Here is a 22155-nt window from a genome sequence, read left to right as displayed (position 1 = left end):
ATGTAAATATATCTTAATATTAACACGTGTTTAAAAATATTTTTCTTTGGAATAAAATGGTATACGACTTTGTCTTGATACAAACATGTAGATGTAATGCATACACATACAGGAAATAAATTTATATGATTATTAATTCACAAAAATATCAAGGGTGATCAATAGTAATGCCACACAATTCATCGCGCTTCTCATGAGCTCTTTATTTAAGAAAATGGGATATCAAAATATGCAGAGTAACACTTCTATAAGATATCATAATTTATCATTGGAAAATTGAAAGGATGTGCATTTAATTGTTCAAAACGTTATACATACGTGATATCGCCGCGACAAAAGATAAAGACTAGTTTGACAATCTTTTTTATCAGAGAAATATACACAAGTTGTGAATTGTCAAAATTGTCAAATTTAGACAGGGACGTATATATATATACGTCCCTGATTTAGACAACCTAACGTTATTTCGAACACAGGCTCGGCGAAAAAAGAAATTTGATATTCTACCTCCTTATTTACTTGGAACATCTTTACATGATATAAATACTAGTTCTTATATGAGCTTTTTATCAGATTTAGTTTATATAATTATATTTAAAGAAAGTATTACATTATTTTGATTCACTTATCCAAATTTTAAAGATGAACGTAAAATATTACATCTACAGAACTGTAAATTATTTGAAACTAAAATGTGGTCATTTTTAATCATTATTCATAATATTCTTGTATAAAATAACAATATTTATCTGACAGTTTCGCGTTAACTCAGAATTTCGCGTTATATCGAAATATTTGCTAAAGAATTTTTTTTTTACCAACTAAAATGGGCTCAATGGACTTTCGTAGGCTAGAAATTTGTATCATGCACAAAAATCTTTTTTATTATCAGATTTCGTGAGTTTTAAAAATACACAGTTAATTTTGAAATAATAGCACTAGTGTCACATTATATACCTGTGGGTAGGGTTAAGTGACGCACGCTGCACTGAACAATAGGCTACTGGAGCCACAATTCTAAACGTTATTCATGTTGAAATTAAGTTATATTGTAGCTGTTAAAGAAAGAGGTTTAACAAATTCAACTCGTGAATTCTGATTATTTCTTGTGTAAGGTAGGACACGTGTATTTCTCAGTTTTTATTTGTACTTCGGTGGTTTAGTAGCTATTTTTTAAATAGTGGTCCCTGCAGGGATAAGTGTAATGCCTTCATTAATTCATATGCAGGATAAAACAACTACATGTTGTTGTTTACAGTGTAGTCCTGCCTTTGTTATTTATGTAAGTTTACAGTAATACTAACATCATAACACCTACTTAGTCCCTCTCCAACCCCACCCAAACCCCTCTCCCCTAAAAAAAAAAAAGACTAACAAACAAAACAAAACCACCAAAAAAATTGGATATTGCATACATGTATATAGCTGTATAGAGATACGCCTCCTGAAGATGACGCAACTGTTTATGAAAAAGGATCTTAGAGAGGACTTTTATCATCGATAGGATTGGGGGGGGGGGGTGTAGGGGTGTAACAGGAGCCCTAAAGAGGTGCTGGATATCTAATCATTTATATTTTTAGTAACAGGGTCCTATCTATAGGACCTGTAGAGGTGCTGGATATCCTGTGAAGTCCTCGATACGGACCCGTTGACAATCCATTATGATATGATTTTTTGTTATGAATTATTAGACCAATAATCTTTTTTCAGCGCATGTTCACTATTTTGTAGAGTCAGCACCACTATAAGAATCCCGTTTCTATATAAATAACGATGATATGAGACCCTCATCTCAATGAGGACCCTGTTATTATAAATATCGATGATCAGATTTTAAGCACCCCTATTTATGCTAAATATATTTATGATAAGATACACCGCTATACGAACCTAATCCCCCAACCCCTCAGTACTATAAATATCGATGATAAATTAAAGTTCTCTATACGGAACCCTTTCTATAAATAGTTACGTCATCATCAAGAGACCAACCTCTTACAGCTATATGCAGCAATTGAACTAGTATTCCTGCATCTTCGCCAGCCAAGGGTTTTCGGTCCACTTTGCTCCCCATGGGGAGCAAAGTGGACCGAAAACCCTTGGCTAGCGAAGATGGTATTCCTGGTACAATACAAAACTCATAATATTCACAGAATGCTTAAAATTTATAAAATGTTCAGCAGTTGTATGTTTAAATTTAGAATATTAAGTATGCAGAACCCGCTTGCGCCTCAACAGTACGTCATTTGAATTTGTTGGACTGTACAGTACAAAATCGATTCGTATTGTTATCACAGACAATGACACTAGAAAATGTAAATATCTTAATTTAGAGGTCAGTTTGACTATGACGTCTGTTAGACTTCGCGTTCTATTATTTTTTATTACCAAGATAGAACTAAAAGATTATATTTTAAAATAGAAGGATACATGTGTCACATGATCAGGTAAATTTGTTTTTACATTGAGAGAAAATGTTATGACCTTGACCTGACCTTTTAACAAGAATAAGATTACTAAAAGACATTATAATATACAGTTGTTTACTGGGGTCGAGGGCAACAGTTTGCGAGCCGGTCCAACAGATCAACTTTTGCCCGAGACACAGTCAACAACTGTTTTGTTATACCCCTTCTAATCAATAACACGTTTTCGTGGAATGTGACGTCACCGGTCAACTGTCTTTTTAACAGTCGATTTTAACAGTTCCAATCTAACAGTTCCAGTCCAACAGTCAAGATGCTGGACTTTTTTTCGTATAGAGTTTTATAGTATCAGTTTTACAGGGGTATAACAAAAATTTTTGTCGTTTACAAAAAAATCATGAATCAATTTTCAAAGAAAATAATCAATACTTATATTTTTTCTGCAACTGTATACTCGTATGACCCACAAAGAGAACCGTTTACAAATGTCAGCTTATCATAAACTGACATTGACGGTCATTCAAGGAACTATTTTGAATTGAAGGAATTAGGTGTACGTATACGGGATTAAGTTATACACTGCATGTACATATAATAACACAAAGCGATCGAACCCTTGTCCTCGGAAAGCTGAAGGAAGAATTGAGTAAGCGACAATTAAATAACTTGGGAAGGGGGAAGGAAATAACACATTAAGTTTCGGTTGGGTTGTTGTTAAGTGACTTTGTTTTTTAAAAAAATTGTATTTATTAAATTCCTTCACAAGGTCATTCTTTTGCGTGTTTAACTAACACAACGTAGAAATTTGTTTTAAAACCTTTTTAACAAGAATTTGGACTTTTGTTAAGACGTACATGTAACTATCATTTCTTGCATCAAAACAAGTTAAAGATGACGCTTGTTTCGTGTGAAATATGCATAGATTGCGTAGTCTTAGCTCAAAAGCCAGATAAATATCATGAAGTTTAAGTTTGACAAACTCTTGTTAAAGACATTTTCGTGAAATTTAACTTACTATTATCCATCTTCAAAAGAATTCATAAATGTACCTTTCCCTTTGTACAATACAATAATTGACTTTAGTTATAATTTATGGAACGCCATGGCTGCCTTATGTTAGATGATTTTATTATATGCTGTGGGTCTATTATTATATGCTGTGGGTCTATAATATATATATAATAATAGCATATAATAATAGACCCACAGCATATAATAATAGACCCACAGCATATAATTATAGACCCACAGCATATAATTATAGAACCACAGCATATAATAATAGACCCACAGCATATAATAAAATCATCTAACATAAGGCAGCCATGGCGTTCCATAATAATTGCTTGATTATTTTATTAACTCTTGCATTCCACCTTTGATATCAACCGACTAACCCAAATTGAAGTTTTACTCTATGACATATTTCACTCATGCTTAGTTCTAATGTCTATTGTTTTAAACTCTTATATAATTATATTGTGATATACATGATAGTTGACATAGAGGAATTAAGTTTCGGATTGTTCGGGTGTAGTTTTGGATTCCCAGAAATCACCCATACCGACCTAAAGTTTACATAAAGTGCTTTTTTGCCATAGAGAGCATTTAGTCCTATTGTCTCCTGATATGTAGAAACACCTTAATTTCCCCGTGATGCAAATTTTGTTTATGATTTCAAAGAGCAATTGCGTTATATTCATTAATTCATACTTGATTTCCTCCTGTCCCTATGGGGATAATGAAGTGACATACAAATTATTAATTCTCGGAAAACACCAAGAAATAGAGAATAAGATGAAAAAAAAATGAGTAACAATTAAAAACAGTTACAATTCAACATATTTATAGTAAAAATTATTATTCCACAAGGTGCAAGGACTTTTTATTACAGAAACATGTGCCCGTGAAAACAACAGAAAAAAATCTTCAGAAAAAATAGAGAATGAGATGGAAAAAAAAATGAGTAACAATTAAAAACAGTTACAATTCACCATATTTATAGTAAAAATTATTATTCCACAATGTGCAAGGACTTTTATTACAGAAACATGTGCCCGTGAAAACAACAGAAAAAAATCTTCAGCAGTAGATTACGAATTTGAGAAACCAATACAAAGCTTTATATGTGTGGTGGGAGGGTGTCTATATATATATAGTCCATAATGCAAAAAATAAATAAATAAAGAAAAACCTGAAAACGATTGAGTCTCTGATCTTTAATTAAATCTTCCATTAAAAAATACTTAATATGACCATATAAGTTCCCAGATGGAAAGTTCTAAATAATATAAAATAGAGTAAAATATTTATCAATCCGTTCCTTTGTTTATAATGCGACCGCATCAAGACCTTTGGCCTACACGGAAGTTGTACACGGTTGGGCTTCCATATATTGTTCGGGATCGGCGTGGATAAATTACCTCACTGATCGGTTGTTATGTTGGAATTAAACGTCACAGCAGCTAAAAACTGGTAGACAGGTATTTAGAAATGATTAAGTAAAATCGGTCATTAAATCTCCAAAATCCGAGGTCAGTATGTCAATATTTTGAAAAAGGAATTTTAAGGTTTGTCGAAGGTCGAGTTACTGCCCTTTCCGTAAGCTTCCGCTGTTTGACGGGGAAAACACGATCATACTTTCATTTGAAAAAAAAATGATAAAAATAACAAACAATCAGTTAAAGTCCTGTATAATTAATAATGTTGACACGATGATGTCAGAATAGTTATGATATGCAAGTCCCGGAAAATCGCTCGTGAGATTTGCCACCAGTATAGGATCCACTTCTATTTTTATTAGCACCTGGCAACATGTACACAGTGAAGTTAAAAGGCCTCTCTTATACTTAACCCGACACAGTCGAATCGATAAGATGGCGTTGAAATAACACCGGATTACTTATCAATTAGGATGATTCTACAATACATAAAAAATGTCTACATCACGTTTTCAGATAGTGGACATCAACACCCTAGGGTCAAGACAGGCTCTGCCCTGGCCAAAGCTGGACTCAGAAAGATAGGTAAGCCTATAGTTTATTTTGGGTGAATGCTTCAATAGGTGTTGTTTAATTTTTGGAATTCTTACACGGGGGCACAATGCTGTTTGTCAACAATTGGTTAACCAAATATCCTGTTGCACAATCCCATTCAGTCTTTGACAAGTCAAAATGGTTTTTTTCATTGTGACATGTCAAGTTGAACTAAAAACAGTTGTAGCTCCACTGCTTAGGTCGGCAGCAACATTAATATTTTAAGACATATGCATTGAACTTGTCCGTCATTATGAATTGTTTTGTTATGAGAATTTACAAACTCATTGTGTAGGTTTTGCAAAAGAATTAATTAATCATGTATAGGGATATTTATTCCATTGTCGGTATATAATTATAGTAATTTATCGGTCTTTGAATCTGTTATTATTTTTTAAACCGTAATCACAGTGAAGTTGCGATACAAAAACTTTGTAAGATTTGAATTTTTATATAAAAAAATATTGATAACAAATATTTAAAATCTCTGATAAAAAAATTAATGAATTACTTGCACGCATACAACATACAAGGTTATTTACATGCAACACATTTAAGAACAAAATTATTCATCCTGAATCTACCGTTAGTACATGCTAATAACATTTACATATAAATGAATCCGTTTTATGAAGATTAATAACTTGTTCTATATCAGAAGTAGTTGTATGTCTAAAGCTAGGATCTTAATCTTTGTGTATCAATTATGTTATTGATTAGAGAACATTTTGCTCATGGATATTAAACTAAACAATTACGGAATGAAATTGGCTACAAATCCGATGCAGATTTTAAATGCATTTCTTAATACGTAGATTCTAGATTAATTATCCTCTATTGCTAAGAACTCGTCCCACTGTTGAGTTGTCTGTGCATTAGGGTTGCCTATAAGGCAGAGAATACTTCAAAGGAAAACAACATACTTGTATGTAAACATCATATGTCATGACCGTGTCTGTCTCTTGGATCCTCAGTTAAAGTGTCATATGACAAGTTTACTTGTGCAGATGTTTTCAAATTGAGAGAGAGAGAGAGAAAGAGAGAGAGAGAGATGTTTTGCAATCTATCCATGTACACATATGTAAACATGATGATGAATGACCTGGTTTTATTTTAGTAGAATGGTTTGCCTTTACTTGTTAACTGAATTGATTTTTTCAGTTTCTCACTGTTAATTAAGCATATCTCCAGAAAGCTGTAACACTAGGTGTGATAGATTTGTTTATGTAAGAGGCAGTAATCATTTATTATGGTACATATATATACTACTAGTATAATTCAACTAATTTTTCCAGTGCACATGCAGATAGAGATACATGTACATACATCATGGATGTATTCTTGTTTTGATTTTATTGAATGTTCAACTTGATGAAATTAATCAATGTTGAATTATAGTGATTTATAACACATAATTAAGTCATTACAATTTGATGTATTCAGAGAAAACTGCAATATTCAAAGTTTATGATTGATCATAATGGAAAACCGTTTGATTGACTTGAATATCCAGGAAAAAAAACATGTTGAAATTTACGTGGTACCTGAAATTGATTTCTATGATAACTCCTTATAATTTATTTGCAACTATTTTTAATTTACCGGTAATTTATGATGCTATCATTGATTAAAGGTTCTTTTTACTATATTGAGTCAGACATAGTCTTGCTGGTTTAAATTCGATAAATATGCATGTATTTGAATCAATGGAATATACATTTACATTATTTAAGTGAATAATTAGTGTACATTGAATACAAACTTTCAACAATACATGAACAATGCCTCATTTTAAAAACAGATATGTACTGAATGATCATATAGAATATTTTGTACTGAATAATCATATAGAATATTTGATGTATGAAATAAAATACTCTCAACACGATCAATATTTTAAACTTTCTGAACGAAGTGGTTGAGTGTTTGGTCAGTGAAATGGTATTGGTCAATCACATAAGACTTTCTTAAAACAGGGCCATGTAAGTTTACAGGGGATAATAGGTCAGGCATTCAAATGAATTCACAGTTTCTTAGTTCTTGTCATTCGTAAACTTGTAGTTGCTTAAGCTCTCAAGTTGTTTTTTAAAACATTTCTTTAAAAATTACATACCTATGTGGTTACTGTAAAATTTGACATACCAGTTCATTTTCTTCTTCTGAATTTGCCTACATTTCTGCAATGAAAGATGGGTTGAATGCAAAAATACAAAAGTTGCTCCCAAAAATATGTCATACTTTAGAAACATAAACTACAAGCTGCAGCTCAAGTTACCAGGTATTCATCTTAATATTTGGGTCATATGGTACTAAATGTAATATATAAAGAATTTTAGCATTGCAAAATTGCCCATCTATGCTGCAATCTGTTGCAAAACTGTACTTTAAAAAAATACATGCAATTGCTTTTCTTTATTAAGGTGGTATGGGACATCTGTCGATATTAATGTGGATTAAAGTACTATATAATTGAAAAACTTTCACCGGTTTAGAATTTTCAAATTTTACAATATTGAACCAAAAAATAGCTTTTAAAAATATTTGAAAAGGTAAAAATTGTAAAACCTCCAGCGGGATTCGAACTCATGACTTACAGATTTGTAGTAAACCCTCTAACCCACTGCGCTACGGAGTTAGGTGACCATTTTTGGAAACTACTTATATAATTACACTTTATTTTATTGTTTATTTCGATAAACAATACGTCACAACATGGAAGTGTCCCATACCACCTTAAAGTGGTTCTGAATCGGAATCCTAATGGAAAGTGTTGGATACTAAATTTATTTTTGTTACCGTATAATGATGACAAATTTCATAAAATTTTCTTGCAAAACTTTAAAAAATATTTATTGTTTTTTTTATTTGGCTCATATTATACTAAGTATAAAAAGATTTTTAGCATTGCAAAATAGCCCATCTATACTGCAATCTCTTGCACTACTTTAAAAAATATTAATTGCCTTTCTCTATAAAAATGTTTTAGAATCCTTATGCAAAGTTTAGGATACTATATTCATGTTCATTATTATGGTGACAAATTTCATAAAAATTTCTTGCAAAACTTTAAAAATATTTATTGTTTTTCTTATTTGGATCATATTATACTATAACTTTATCAAGATTTTTAGCATTGTAAAACAGCCTATCTGTATGCTGTAGTCTCTTGCACTACTAATATTGCTTATCTTTTAATTACCGGTATTAAGATGTTTCAGAATCCTTATGCAAAGTATAGGATACTAGATTCATGTTTGTTATTATGATGACAAATTTCGAACAAATTTCTTCCAGTTTTGAAGAGACTGATGTCCTCCTTGAAGCGGACACCCACCCTTCCCCCAGGGACCAAACCATTGGACAACCAAGTGGCAGGCCACCAAACAGCTGACGGCAAAATAGGTACAGTAAGCCACATTGTTTGTTTGTCAGATACCATACTGATGAATCCCTGTACATTAGGTACAAGAGCATGCAACTTAGTCTTATATAAATGCAATGTGCTGTCAGATGATAGTCAATACCAACAATATCATTGGCCCATGTCCCTATCTCTCAAGAATGGCAATGGCTATAAGACAAAAAGGAAAAAGATATAAATGATCAAAAGAAATGTTAAAAGGGAGTAAAAGGATGGCTCTGTTATATTCTTATTAATTTTTTTGGTGACACGGTTATTTTTGCAATAATTTTGAAGATTTAAATCTTTTTCTCTAGTGCTTTTCCCCTCTCAGATTAGATTGCCAATCAGATCTAAAAATCATCAATCATTTGAAAAGCATACTCTTCTTTTGAAATCAGTAAAAGCACTCTTAATGCCCTGATGACTTTGATATTAAAGTCTGGTGAATTTTTCCTCAGATATTCTATTCCTCATTTTTAATTAAAAACAGAAAAAAATCAAAATTACATTGGCTGATTATTGATTTTATTATGTATACAATGTACATGTAAGATCTCTCTCCTGAGCTCTCATAATCTTTATATAATGAGCAATGGGATTTTACTTTCATGTTGAGGTTTGTAGAAGGGCCAGGCAAATATGGAATGTACAATGGACAGACAAAAGCACTTTTAAAATAGGCAGATTACCACATGGACGTTTAAACATTTTTTTAATCTTTTGTGTACATAATGTGTACATGTGGTAATTTTTTTCTCGCTAAAGGATTAAAAATAAATACCTGGTAGTACATACACAGTATATTTATTAATTTACATCGCCGTTTAAGTCTGATGTCACCTTTAAATTTCTTTTCTGATTTTGAATTGAAACCTTAGTTTACTGGTAGTGTATTTGTCAACACCCCTCTCCCTTTCCCCTCAAAGTCTGTGAGATAGTTCACTATAGAGATCTGTTGACTGGATACAATGTATGAAAGAAGAATAGTGACATATGAACATATGATTGATTATGGTTCTTACTTTTGGGGCTGACCTAGAGGATTGAAGATTGGTGGGCGGGAGTTGGTACCCTCCCCCCCTCCCCTTTGAAAATTCAATCTTACTGACTATACACGTTTACATTGTGAAATTACCAAATATAGGCCTTGGACACCCCCCCCCCCCCCTTCCAAGGCAAAAACATTATGCCACTATCTCACTCTCCCCCCACACCCTCACCCCCACCCCCGGGGGTAAAAAAAATCTGGATCTGTACATGGATCATATGGATGATGTCGCCTTATAGTTTAAAGGGTTTCTTCAAACAATTACATGGGGGTAATTAAGGTATACATAGCAATGAATGATAAATACATTGTTTGATGGATTCCATATACTACATGTATTGGATTTTAACATAATGCTTAATCACCAATTTCTATCATCGAGTTGGCAAAACAAGAAAAAAAAAAAAAACTAAATCATTGTTAATATCGGAAAAGTGGCAGATGAGGATGTATTGAATTGTAAACAGGAATACCTGATTATATTTAATGGGACATCACATGGGATTTTTCTCATTTCATTTACCAATGTTCATACGCCATTTCATTTTGAACAACAAAGAAAAAGAGAATGATCAATAATATATACGGCAATGCAGTACAAATGAACCATCTTCAAAAAGGATTTTAAAAATCCAATTTTTCAAGTTCAATTCAGATTGTGTACGTATATGTTTGCAATACATAAGCAAATAAAAGCCTTGAATCGCAGACTATTGATTTCAATTCCATGTTGTTCCAACACTTCTTTAAAATGAAGTTCCACTTCTTCATCTAAAACTCTCAAAATCACCAGCCCTTTATTTTTCTATTCAAATATTGGCAATATCTATCTTTATACCGAAGGCCATTTTATATTTAGTATTCCTATTGGTTGCGATGAAAAGAAAGAATAAAGATAGGGCTCATGTTCATTTATTGTCCTCGAAAAATTGATAATCGGAAAAATCCGTGGGGCTTTTATTTTGGCTGAAAGTTTTTTGAGATATTGCACAATGCTATTCTAATGAGCTTATATATAAAATGGTCTATGTAAGCACTTATTTGGATAAATGCTTGATGCAAATGTAATTGGGAGTTTTCCAGTGCATGAGCTAATACAGTGTAAAAGAGATGAAATATTTCCTAAGATCATTGATGCTTGAGAATAATATAGTATGCTGCAACTTTCACTTAACCAAATTAACAGAAGAAAGTGTTCTAGGTATAATTGTTTTCAAGTTATACCGTTGTACATTCTGTGTATTGTTAATGTTAGGCCTGATCAGAGAGAGTTGTGAAAATACCCAAGCTTGTGTAAAAAATTTAATGAATTTGATATATACCTGTATACCTGCAAGAATATGATATGCCCCTTGTTATGAAAGCCTTCAATAGTATTTAACCAGATCCCACCTTTCAAAATCTTGTTATAGAAGTAGTATTTTGTAATTACACTGTAATTTGTACATGTATTACTAGTAATCTAGTATTTAACACGACTGTGAATCAGACTTTTATATTGAACACAAAGTTGGCAAGATGGTCATGGGTGTATTCTTCAACAATACCATTTTTGAAAAATTTGGAGAAAAGCTGTATTGTGGGCGAATTTTTAAGGCCAAACTTTTTTTTTAACTAAGTGGCAGACAGTTTTGAGTGAATAATACAAAATGTTCTATGAAAATTTTTAAGGAAAAGTGCAGTTTGCCAATAAATCGAATATCAATTATTCAGATAAGCATAGATCTGTGTTTTAATATTAAAATTTAATGAACGTTTGCAGTTTAGCCTGTTTGTTAGTCAGTGCCCACCCGTTTTATAGAGGATTGCCACATGAATTATGATACATTGTAACAATAGAATACTTTCTTTGGTGATTCATTAGAGATATTAAGGTGGCGACATTGCAGAAAAAAATACATATAACCTGCGTTAGCGTGTTGTGGGTTATGTAAATTTATTGCTTAATAATTATTTTGTGCAGTCCATGATTTTTCTTAGATTGCTGAAAGTTTCCACTGATTGACAAACTGATAAGCACCGGATAGGGTAGATTTCAGCCCTGTCAGTTTCTATGGAGCTACAAATTACAATGGGCTTAATAAATTTATTTCTTTACGTTTTTAACCTCGTTTATTTCCGTTAGTTTTCGCATTATCTGGTTTACTTCAATACTGGTTAATTATTTCATGCACGAGCGCTTTCGCGCTCAGTATAAATAGATTTCCCGGGGAGTATTCGATTAATGCGACGTTCGTTACAAAGCAGTGCAGGTTGTGTCTTTTGGTTTTCCCTACCCGCCCTGACCCAAATATGTTTTTTGAGATTAACTAATATTTTGTGTTGCCATTTATTTGTATGTTGAATGGATATTAAATGCAAGTTGTAACGAACGCACCAATCCTAAAAAATCTGTTTTTGTTTTTCAACAAATTAGTCAAGAAAATATTTATTTTTGGAGGAGTGAAACGAGGGAGAAAATAAAGGAGAAAACACTTGATAGATGTAAAAATAAATACTGTACATGGACCGAAGTTTGAAGTCCGATTCTGTACACTGCAGACCCACTCCAGAAATATATCTGCCCATGCATCAGTGGGTGTTTGATTGATGACAGTGCTTCAACACTTTAACATATTCTTATTTACAACCGCAATAAACTCTGTTTAAGTCAAATTGTTAGAGTAAATGTATATGCTTAAAAAAAGTCTATTCAAGAGGTAGATTATTTATTAAGTTCTTCAACGCAAAGTTTACCTATAAGATTTACTACCCATGATCTTTTGATATATCATATTACATCATTGTAAATTTGATCTAGACATAGGCATTCCTTCAAGAAATTTTTTGGGAAATTTGTATTATTTATAGCATTCTTTCACTGAACATATATTGTAAAATTTCATGCACAGGGGACCTTTGTTTAAAGAGTTGTGATATGCAGTGTTGAAGTGCATTAATTACTGTATGTAATTCATATAGATCTATACTCTCTGTTCAAAGTAATATTAGATTTATCAGCTTGTTTGGATGTAATGGGTGTCGCGTCATTTGAGGCAGATTAAATCTATGAAATATCTTGTGTTATGTAGAATGATTGCATGACTGACCTTGGGTTTAACCTCAGACAATCCTGTGTTTATTGATGTTAAACAGGTCCAGCAATTTGTTGCAATCAGAGACGATCGGTCAGTTAATGTCAGTTAATAATTGTGGACTTGGAGACAGCTTAGTCATTGTTCTGACTCTGCTGTCACTGACCGACTTTCATCATCTAAAATCTCAGCCTCATATCTTAAGTTTTATGCGTTTAATTATTGTCTTTTAGGGTCTTGAGTTGGAAACTTGAGTTCTTTTAAAATTTTTGTGATAGCTTGGTCTTGATCTCGACACCCTTGTAATAAGTCATGTATAAGTTGCCAAAATAATTGATGAAATGAAAGTTATCTTAAATTTAATGTGTTATCAAGTATCATGCTGTGCTGCAAGTATTCATGGCTTTATTATACAGACAGTGAACTAAAGCCAATCCACCATATTTTACATTTGGAACACCTCCGCGGAATTTCATTCCTCATGTAATCTCGAGGTTTGATGAACTGGTTACACAATCGACTGAGGTGTGCCAGATGCATATTTAAGAATATTTATTATTCTGAAGTGTTTGATTCGTCTACTTTTAAAACTGTTTCGTAAAATCCTTTTCAATTAAATCAAATCAGACAGAGACATGTACGGTATAACAAGAAAGCAAACACTCATCATAACTGAGATGGTAAAGGTGATGTTGTTTAGGTTAGGGTGGAGTAATTTCGTGTACATGTTTCAAAGGAGTTATGTCACAAAATGAAGGTGTCCTTACAAAACCTTTGACAGCCATTCCCCATTATATACCTTAATTTTTTTATGTACAAAACTGGATGAATAGCAGTTTTGATGTAATTTGACTTGATATGTATTAAGTTGTTGTGTGAAAGTGGGAGGACTTTAGAATTCACCTTTTTTTCCAAATATGAATCATTTGAGTGCAGAAGTAGACGATTCATTAATCTAGAAGGATATACATTTCAATAGTGAACTATAAACTCATGATGTCAGAAACGTAAATCCCTGAAGGAAAAGTTTAAAGTCCTCCATCTTGCTGTAACGATTATTTGCAGCACAGCATGATTATTTGCAGCACAGCACGTTAAAAGTAATTACTATGTAGTTTATTTATTGATTAGAAAAATTCAGAAAGGTTTTTTTAATTGCTGAATGACATTTAAGTAGATTGCGGTTGATTTTAATAATGCATAAGTGTAGAATATTAGTACACTGTAACAATTTTTTTTAAACAATCCTCCAGTTGGTCTATCCCTGTTGTTCTCTCCATCTTTGTTTGCAAACTCAATTACACACTTTAATCCATGATTAAAACAAATACAGAAGAGCTGGTACCAAATAATCAATTTTTTGATAGTCCTAGCTATGATCATTAAATTTTAAAAATTAATTTGAAAAATTGCACTAACATTTTCCTATATTATGACTCAATTCCTGGTTCCTTTATATATGTTCCAGCATTGCCATCACTTAATTTTTTTATTGTTTTCTTAATAAATACAAATACGCTATCAGTGAAAAACAATTAAAAATCTATATATTAATTAAGGAAAAAATACCAAGATTTCTTAATTGAATATGGCATGTCCCCCTTTTTTTTATCCAAGTGAATAGATTGAGAACAAATTTTTTATTGAAATGGAACATGCTACCGAACAGTATCATTTATATACATGTATGGTGGTATATAAACACATGCAGATACACACATTTATTCAAAGCAATATCTTTGTCAAGATTTTAACTCTTGATATTCTTCTCTTCATCAGGGTGTTTAGTGCATGAGGATGGGACTGTGTTAAAGCCTGTACAGGTCCCGCCAAAAGGACAGACAGAAGTGGAGTTTTACCAGGAAGTGTTTGGGGAGCAGGCCTCCACCGACAAAGTATTGCTACAGCTACGTGAACTTGTGCCAAAATTTCATGGAATAGTCCATGCTCCCAAAGAACCAGATGGTAAAGATATACATGTTTAGGAGTGGAATATTTATATATACATGTTTAGGAGTTTAATACATGTATTTGTACTAAAGAATCATCTTTTTTCGACAATTGTAAGTACTGCATGAATTTTACAAAGCAATTTGGAAGCCACACATCAAGTATCAAAAATCTTGACAAGCAAGAAAAAATGGGGGGGGGGACCCACCCCCTGTCCTGCCCCTAGACCCCCCCCCCCCCCCCCCCCCTCAGTTCTGACGCCAGCTATGATCAGTATTGATTATTGGTGAAAATTTAAATTCATTAATACATGTACTGTGTTGTTTTAGCTTATTAAATATATGATAAAATTATAAATAGTGGTGAATAATAGCAAAAACTTATAATTTTGCTGAAGGGTTTTCTCGAACTTGTTCAAATATTAACAAATTTTGGGTGAAAGATTACGAGAATCTATAGAATGTTGCCTGACCTAGAAACCATTGTACATTGTATTATCTGGTTGTCAGTCTGGAAAGATATTTTTTATCTATCACAAATGACCTTTAGTAAAATTAGCAGAGTTTTTTCTGAAAATTCTAAAGATAAATTAGGTCATTAGGTCAGAGGTCAAGGCTATAACTACATTGTATAAAAAAAATTATAATTAATTCAGTAAACATAGAAAGATATTAGGTCTACCATGATTGAAATAAGATACACACTTCTCTCTTCTTCTTCGAATTACCGTAGGTGTCAGACAGCATATGCGATTTCTTTTATCAATAACATCTATATGATGACACACAATATTGTCATCTTAATATACATCTATATCTCTCATCCTACATTGTCTGTATCAAAATAATTTGCTCTAGTAGTCAAAAATAACAATTTTCTATTGTTCAGAAAGAATGTATCACTTTACAGGGTCCTCCTGAGCCATAGTGAATCATAAGGTGGATCGTGTAGCCACAACCCTCAAGTGTTTTTAAAAAAATCTGCTTATTTATGTTAGGTGTTTAGAACTGTACACAATGAATACCTCACACCATGCAGTCATTATTTTTCTTGCCTGATTGCAATCAATGTTGATCTACAACAATGGTAGCCCTTCCCAATTTAGTGATGAACCAGAGATTACTTAACATTGTTGCAGTTTAAATTGTTACATAGTCCAGTGTATGCTGGTATGCACTGCATCTTGACTTTTGAATTGAAGGCCCTCAAAATAGTACTGTATGGTTGGTTAATTTTCAGTATTGGCATTTTCTTTGCCCAGCTTTTGGTTAAATTTTTCCTTATGATGAAATGAGAGCAGAATACCCCCGTAAAATTTGAATAAAGGTACCGGTATATTGTTACCATGCATTTATGACTTTTACATTCACCTAGATAGTATAAATACCTGTTCACTGAAATTCAATACATGTTAAACTTTGCATAGATAATCAGATACTGGTAATTCCTTCCTTTGTTATTACATGTATTAAAATCCATGTAAGAGAAATAAAAATTGGTTTACATGTTGCCCATGTTTAGTTTGATAAGTAAAGTATGTACGTTTAAACGTCCAATGTTTAAGCCCAGTTATGTATAACAATTGACTTGCAGACTGTGGCAAAAAATTCTAAAATGAATAAAAAAGTGGGTGTATCCATGTTTATTTTGTTTGAATTGATATTCAGGTTAAATGAATTCTTTCGCCATATGTCATAGTCAACTTGTAGAGACCTTCTACCTTAATATTGATTCTTATGTATACAAAACCGCTGTGCCAGTTTGTTTTCTGTTGGATGCATTAATGAACATTGATCCTTCTCTGCATGAATAATTGTTCCATATCAAATATAACATATAAATCAAGAATTGAGCTGATAGTAGAATTTCTTCTGTTAGTTATTTAATTTTTATCACAAGGGAACACTCTCTTAAATCTTTACAATGAATTATTTGAATTACATTGCCTTTAATTGCAGAACACAACTTGTCAATGATTTATTACACAGTCAAACATAGTTAACTGAAACTAGATGGGACTTTTGAAAAACTTCGAGATATCCATGCAAGTATTTAAGACTTTGAGTGTAAAATACTTGAAAAAAAGGTGGTCGGGACTTACAGATCACTTCAACATATCCATTGTATTCGAGATATAAGTGTTCCAGATATCTAAGTTCAACTGTAGTTTCGGGGCAAATGGAAAATGTTTATGTGTGTATGATATATTCAGAAAGAAATCTTTTTTTTCAAAGTGATATCAAGTAGTTTAAAAATAATCCCATTTGCAGTTTAGGCTGAGTAATCCATTTGTTTATTAATAAATCCTTTTGAACTCTGCAGTTATGTTTAAAATTCATTATGATGAAGAAAAAAAAAAGGGATAGCAGACTCGGAACATCTAACCTAATTAGATTGAATTATATGAAGTTAATTATAGGTGAAAAATCTTAAAAGACTTTCTGTGGCTTTAAATGTTTGTCCCCTCTCTTTCCTAAAAAAACATAGGAATAAAGCGCTTTATCCTTTGATATTAGCAGCATTTATTATTGGTTTAAACTCTTTGATCCCAAATGATATCAGCATTGTTGATTATGTGTATACTATTTGATATTCACAGTGCGATTTATGAAACTGGAGAATTTGCTACAGGACATGAGACAACCCTGTGTTCTGGATATTAAGATGGGGAGGAAAACTTATGACCCCTTTGCCTCGAAAGAAAAAATAGCCATGGAGACAGCCAAATTTCCCCCAGCTAAGAATCTTGGATATCAAATCTCTGGCATGCTGGTAAGATATGGTCTCCTTGTACATGTAAGATGAACGTCTTCTCATGTCATTATCATATATCATCTTTCTTTACTAAGGTGAAGACAGGTTTTATTTTTCCTGCAATCTATCTTTCACTATTTTGCCACCGTTTCTATGTATTTTGTAAAGTTACACCCTCAGAGAGAATGTTTGTTAATATTACATGTATATGCTAGCTGTAAAAGACTTTTAACCATGCACAAAAGATGGAATGCAACACCAGCATTTAAATACATGTAATAAATTCATTCACAGAGCTAGGTTTTTTTAATTATCTAAAAGCATATTTATATGGCTAATGTTTTATGACTTAGATACATACCTGTATATTAAATTTGTAATTTTTTAATCATGCTTTTTATTTTATAGACTTACAGTCCGAAAACAGGAAAGTTCCAGAAATTTGACAAGTATTTTTGCAAAAAGCTAAATGAAGAAACTATTGTATTTGAAGGTAAGAGTTTTGTAAAGATTTTCAAAAATTCATTGCTGCTTCACTTCACAGGGTACTGGTAGTTCATTCGTTAACAAAGGGGATATAGTCTTCATGCAAATTTCTTTTAAAAGCATTTTGAGTAAGCAATAATCCATATATTCATACAAAGTTTATGAAAAGTAAAAGCAGATTTTTTACATTTGGTCCTCTCTTTTTGTCAGGGTTTGGAAAATTCTTTGCAATCGATGGGGTCCTTCAAAAGGAAGTGATAAAGGCGGTGATAGTGAGACTCGAGCGAATCCTGGAATGGTTCCACAAACAGAGGACATTTAACTTCTTTGCCAGTTCTTTACTAGTTGTGTTTGATGGTGACATATCCCCCTCTCCCTCCTCCCACCCCAATTCTTCTTTGTCTTCCTCTGGTCTGGATGCAGGGAACATCACGCACAATTGCTGCAATGGCGAAACAGACTCCATTATAGAAAACGACTTCTCTGACTTGGTCTCCAGTGATTCAGTAGATGAGAAGATGACCAATCCGTCGGATTCCCCTCATCCAAAAGTTCAGGTGCGGATGATAGATTTTGCTCATGTCTATCATATGACAGAGGAGGATGAAAATTATATTTTTGGATTAAAACACCTAATTGACGATTTTCGTAGATTGTTAAAAAGTTAATGAATAATTAACAGCATTCTTGATCATATGCTAATACCTAATTTGAATACTTATAAAAACACTATCTGAACAAACAAAAAAAACAACTCTCAATTTCAAATCTGTTAATAGTTTGCTCTGATAATAATAGCAATTTTAACTCTGGAACCAAAAAATTGTAGAACAAACCAACAGTATTTACCAGTTTTGTAAAAGGGTGCATTGTGAACATATAATTTTGTTTTTATATACAAATGTATGAGTGTTATATGTGCGGAGAAGAAGGAGTGGGGGGTGGTAGATTAACTTTAAAGGTGCAAGTTGATCTAGTACCGGTTCTTTTTATTTGAATTTTGTACTCGGCTTTTTCCTCTGTGTTATAGATTACAAATCTAGGTGCTGAATATATATGTCGTGTATGATCCCTCCCTCCCCTCCCTTCTACCAACTTTTTGTGTCGTATTTTTACAAGTTGACCAAGTTTGGAAAAATAAATTGCATGGAATTCTTGGAATTCACATGCATTTTCTCTGGTAAGAATCAGGTGACTTGAAATGTAATTTCAATGAACAAACCTTTCAAGTACATGTAGTTTTATAACGATTGTGTACAGTACATGGAATATTAATATATTTTTTGAAGTACAATTTTTAATTTAAGGAATGTGCCTTTTATTCATAGAATTAAAATCTTGTTCAGACTTTTTAAATATTGCTTCATGTTAATATGTCAGTACCCTGTGTTATGTTCTATAGATTTTCCGTTCCTTGATCTCAAACCTTATATTATACACTGCCCTTTTTATTTCCTATTTCTGTGCATATTATGTCACGTATATTTTTTGGAAGAATTGATGCAGCGATATCTATTACAAAATTAATGAACACCCCATCAGACGCGATTACAAATTTTGATTGTCAGATCTTGACAATTTATTAAACATCAGACGTTTTAAAATGAAAATATTTCAATTAATTGTCGTGATGGAAGTAAAATCTTGGAGACTGACAAATTTTAAAAAAGTTTTATAGATATTTTGTCAAATAATATCTCTCTTTATGAATGCAACATATGATTGATACATTAGGTATATGTTTGAAAGATGGTCTAATGAACCATCAACTTGCTTTTATGTTGACTATCAGCTTTGTAACACATTTTTCTTGATTTCAATGAATGCACAAACAATCTGGTTGAAAAATAACACACCAGGTGTGGACCAATATTACCCATAATCTACCATCTTTTTGGACCATCCTTAATAAGAAATAACTTCAGAATACCAATCTCAAAACATACAGTGATTTCTGTCCTGTGTCTAGGCATATTAATTTCTATCACTTTATGTGTATAAATAAATATATATGGTAGACATCATCTTCTTCTCACTGGAAATCAAAGACCTGAGTTTTATTGATCATCATTCATGAATGTATGAGATGTTACTGCAGTGGAAACATACTCATCCGGCTTATTCTACTTTGGCTGGAAGGAACATATCAGATAAGCAAGAGCATTGACCTGGAATCTTACTCAAGCTAGTTTGGCCATCAAACTGTATTACAACAAACACTAGCTCAAACAAACGAATGATTGTACACAGGGATTTGCGTGCAGATTTCCTCATAATCAGTGTAGAACCCTTACAACTAGTCATTTATCTATAGTAGCTACTTCTTGTACCTTGTGCTTCAAAGTTAGAATCTTGAAGAGATCTGAGAGGTGGTCAACCTGCAAAACTGATTACACCGTTATCTGTTGTTTTGAGTTGCTGATTGTTATTGCTTGTTATTCAAAATTATGTCACAATATATTTTGAATCTTTGGCAATTAATGCAGGCTTTGATTTTGAGCTTATAAATGTTAAATTATAAACATAATATACTTGTTGAAGTAATGTTGTTATATTTACAGGTAGAATGTAATTTAAAATGTATATTTTGAATTGTTTTTGAAACTGCATGTCAGTGCGTGATATCTCAGACCTGCAGATTGAATTTGTAGACGGCACGTCTGTTTGATACAACTGGTATTTGTAAACAAATACAAGCTTTTTGACTGAAGATTACAGTAATCCAGATTAGATATGGATCCTAACATTGGATGAATTTTTTTAGAAAAAAAAAATTTACTTGTTGACCATAGTATATGTACGGTACCTATGTAGCAGATCTGATATTAAAGGTGTTCAAAAAGTTGTTCTAGCATGGTTATGAGATATACATGTGTATACCCCTTTACAATCAAGTTTGCAGGTGTGTGTACATGTATGTGTGGGATAAGGTAAAATGATATTTTTACTTTCAAAAAAAGAAACTAGATTGCTTCCTGGTGCTCTTTTTAGCTATTTAAGAAAACAAGATATTTCTCTCAGTTCTATATAGTTCTAGTTGGAAATGCAGCAATAATTTTAACATGTTTTTTTGTGTTTGAAAGATTGCTGCTAGAGTGCATGGTATGAGAGACAAAAAATCTAAGAAATGATTTAATTTACACCTTTAATATCAGAATTTTGTAAATGTTAGCAAAACAAAACCGTTTTGTATATGAATTAGAAGACTACCAGTTTTTAACAAGTTAATAAAAATAATTTAAAAAATGAAATTTTAGTTTGATTATATTTTCGACCACTGAGATGAAATTAGGGAAGCTTATGCTATGCCTTAAAGTTTTTGGAGCAGTCCTGTATTTAATTAAGTTATTACTTGTCCTGTCTTCACTGAACTTGCATATATGGTGCATCTGTATCTACTTATGGACTGATTCAGATTCTGAATCTGGGCCATGTTTTTAAGCATTGTGTCCTTTGATGACCATATCTAAGTTACCTGAGTACTACTGGTCCTAACTTCACCATTCTTTCATGGCTGGTGCATATCTTATGAAACATACACAACTGATAGGCTTAAATCCATAGGTTTTAAACGCTGGAGGGGGTTAAAATGCTTTTTAAACAGGTCAGTTGTTTCTGTACAAGATTTGCATCTTATCTTCCGTCAACAAGACTAAAATTCTTTCTTACTTCAATGTAATAATGCATATACCATAGCCGTATTTAATTCAAACTTATCTGACACAATGTTGTTAATTTTAGTTCTAAAAGTGTTAACCACATATAGACAGCATCCTATTCAGAATGATATATCCTTGTTACCTTCTAAATATAAGTATATATACATACAAATACTATGGTGACTGTAAAATCATGAAGTGTAACAACTTAGAACACTTGCACTGGTACTATATTGTTCATTGAAACAATAAAATGTTTTCTTTGGTGACTTATTTGGCGTATGAAGGTAGAAAGCATTTTATTGTTTATATTAACATCT

General features: G+C 32.3%; 2 protein-coding genes across 5 annotated transcripts in view; one reads left to right on the top strand and one right to left on the bottom strand.

Moving 5' to 3' along the window:
* Window positions 1-7763, bottom strand: part of LOC128168249 (solute carrier family 2, facilitated glucose transporter member 12-like) — a 42143-nt gene extending 34380 nt beyond the window's left edge. Inside the window, exon 1 of the mRNA XM_052834438.1 lies at window positions 7575-7763. The gene's annotated coding sequence lies outside the window, so the exon portion shown is untranslated. The remainder of the gene's footprint in view (window positions 1-7574) is intronic.
* On the top strand, window positions 1036-21427 carry LOC128168250 (inositol polyphosphate multikinase-like). 4 transcript variants are annotated; one of them, XM_052834442.1, is made up of 7 exons: window positions 1036-1115; window positions 5384-5452; window positions 8756-8863; window positions 14766-14951; window positions 17536-17708; window positions 18099-18183; window positions 18387-21427. In XM_052834442.1, exons 3-7 carry the CDS (start codon window positions 8770-8772, stop codon window positions 18842-18844), a joined length of 996 nt encoding a protein of 331 aa, XP_052690402.1. In that variant the 5' UTR covers window positions 1036-1115; window positions 5384-5452; window positions 8756-8769; the 3' UTR covers window positions 18845-21427. The 4 variants fall into 4 exon arrangements, with proteins under 4 accessions (XP_052690402.1, XP_052690401.1, XP_052690403.1 ...); XM_052834441.1 differs by lacking the exon at window positions 1036-1115 and adding an exon at window positions 4760-4909; XM_052834443.1 differs by lacking the exon at window positions 1036-1115 and adding an exon at window positions 4828-4901.
* The last annotated feature ends 728 nt before the right edge of the window (window positions 21428-22155 follow it).

Source organism: Crassostrea angulata, chromosome 10 (genome assembly GCF_025612915.1).
Source record: "Crassostrea angulata isolate pt1a10 chromosome 10, ASM2561291v2, whole genome shotgun sequence".
In the NCBI taxonomy this organism is placed as follows: Eukaryota; Metazoa; Mollusca; class Bivalvia; order Ostreida; family Ostreidae; genus Magallana; species Magallana angulata.
The sequence above is the reverse complement of the archived record's forward strand: the minus strand, read 5'-3'. Positions and strand labels throughout refer to the sequence as shown.

What these genes read in the sequence shown, in the direction of transcription:
- LOC128168250 (XM_052834440.1), top strand. Translation starts at nt 5,341, where the DNA reads ATGATTCTACAATACATAAAAAATGTCTACATCACGTTTTCAGATAGT. An exon ending in AGCTGGACTCAGAAAGATAG is followed by an intron (nt 5,453 to 8,755) that starts GTAAGCCTATAG and finishes AATTTCTTCCAG; the next exon opens with TTTTGAAGAGACTGATGTCC. An exon ending in AACAGCTGACGGCAAAATAG is followed by an intron (nt 8,864 to 14,765) that starts GTACAGTAAGCC and finishes TCTCTTCATCAG; the next exon opens with GGTGTTTAGTGCATGAGGAT.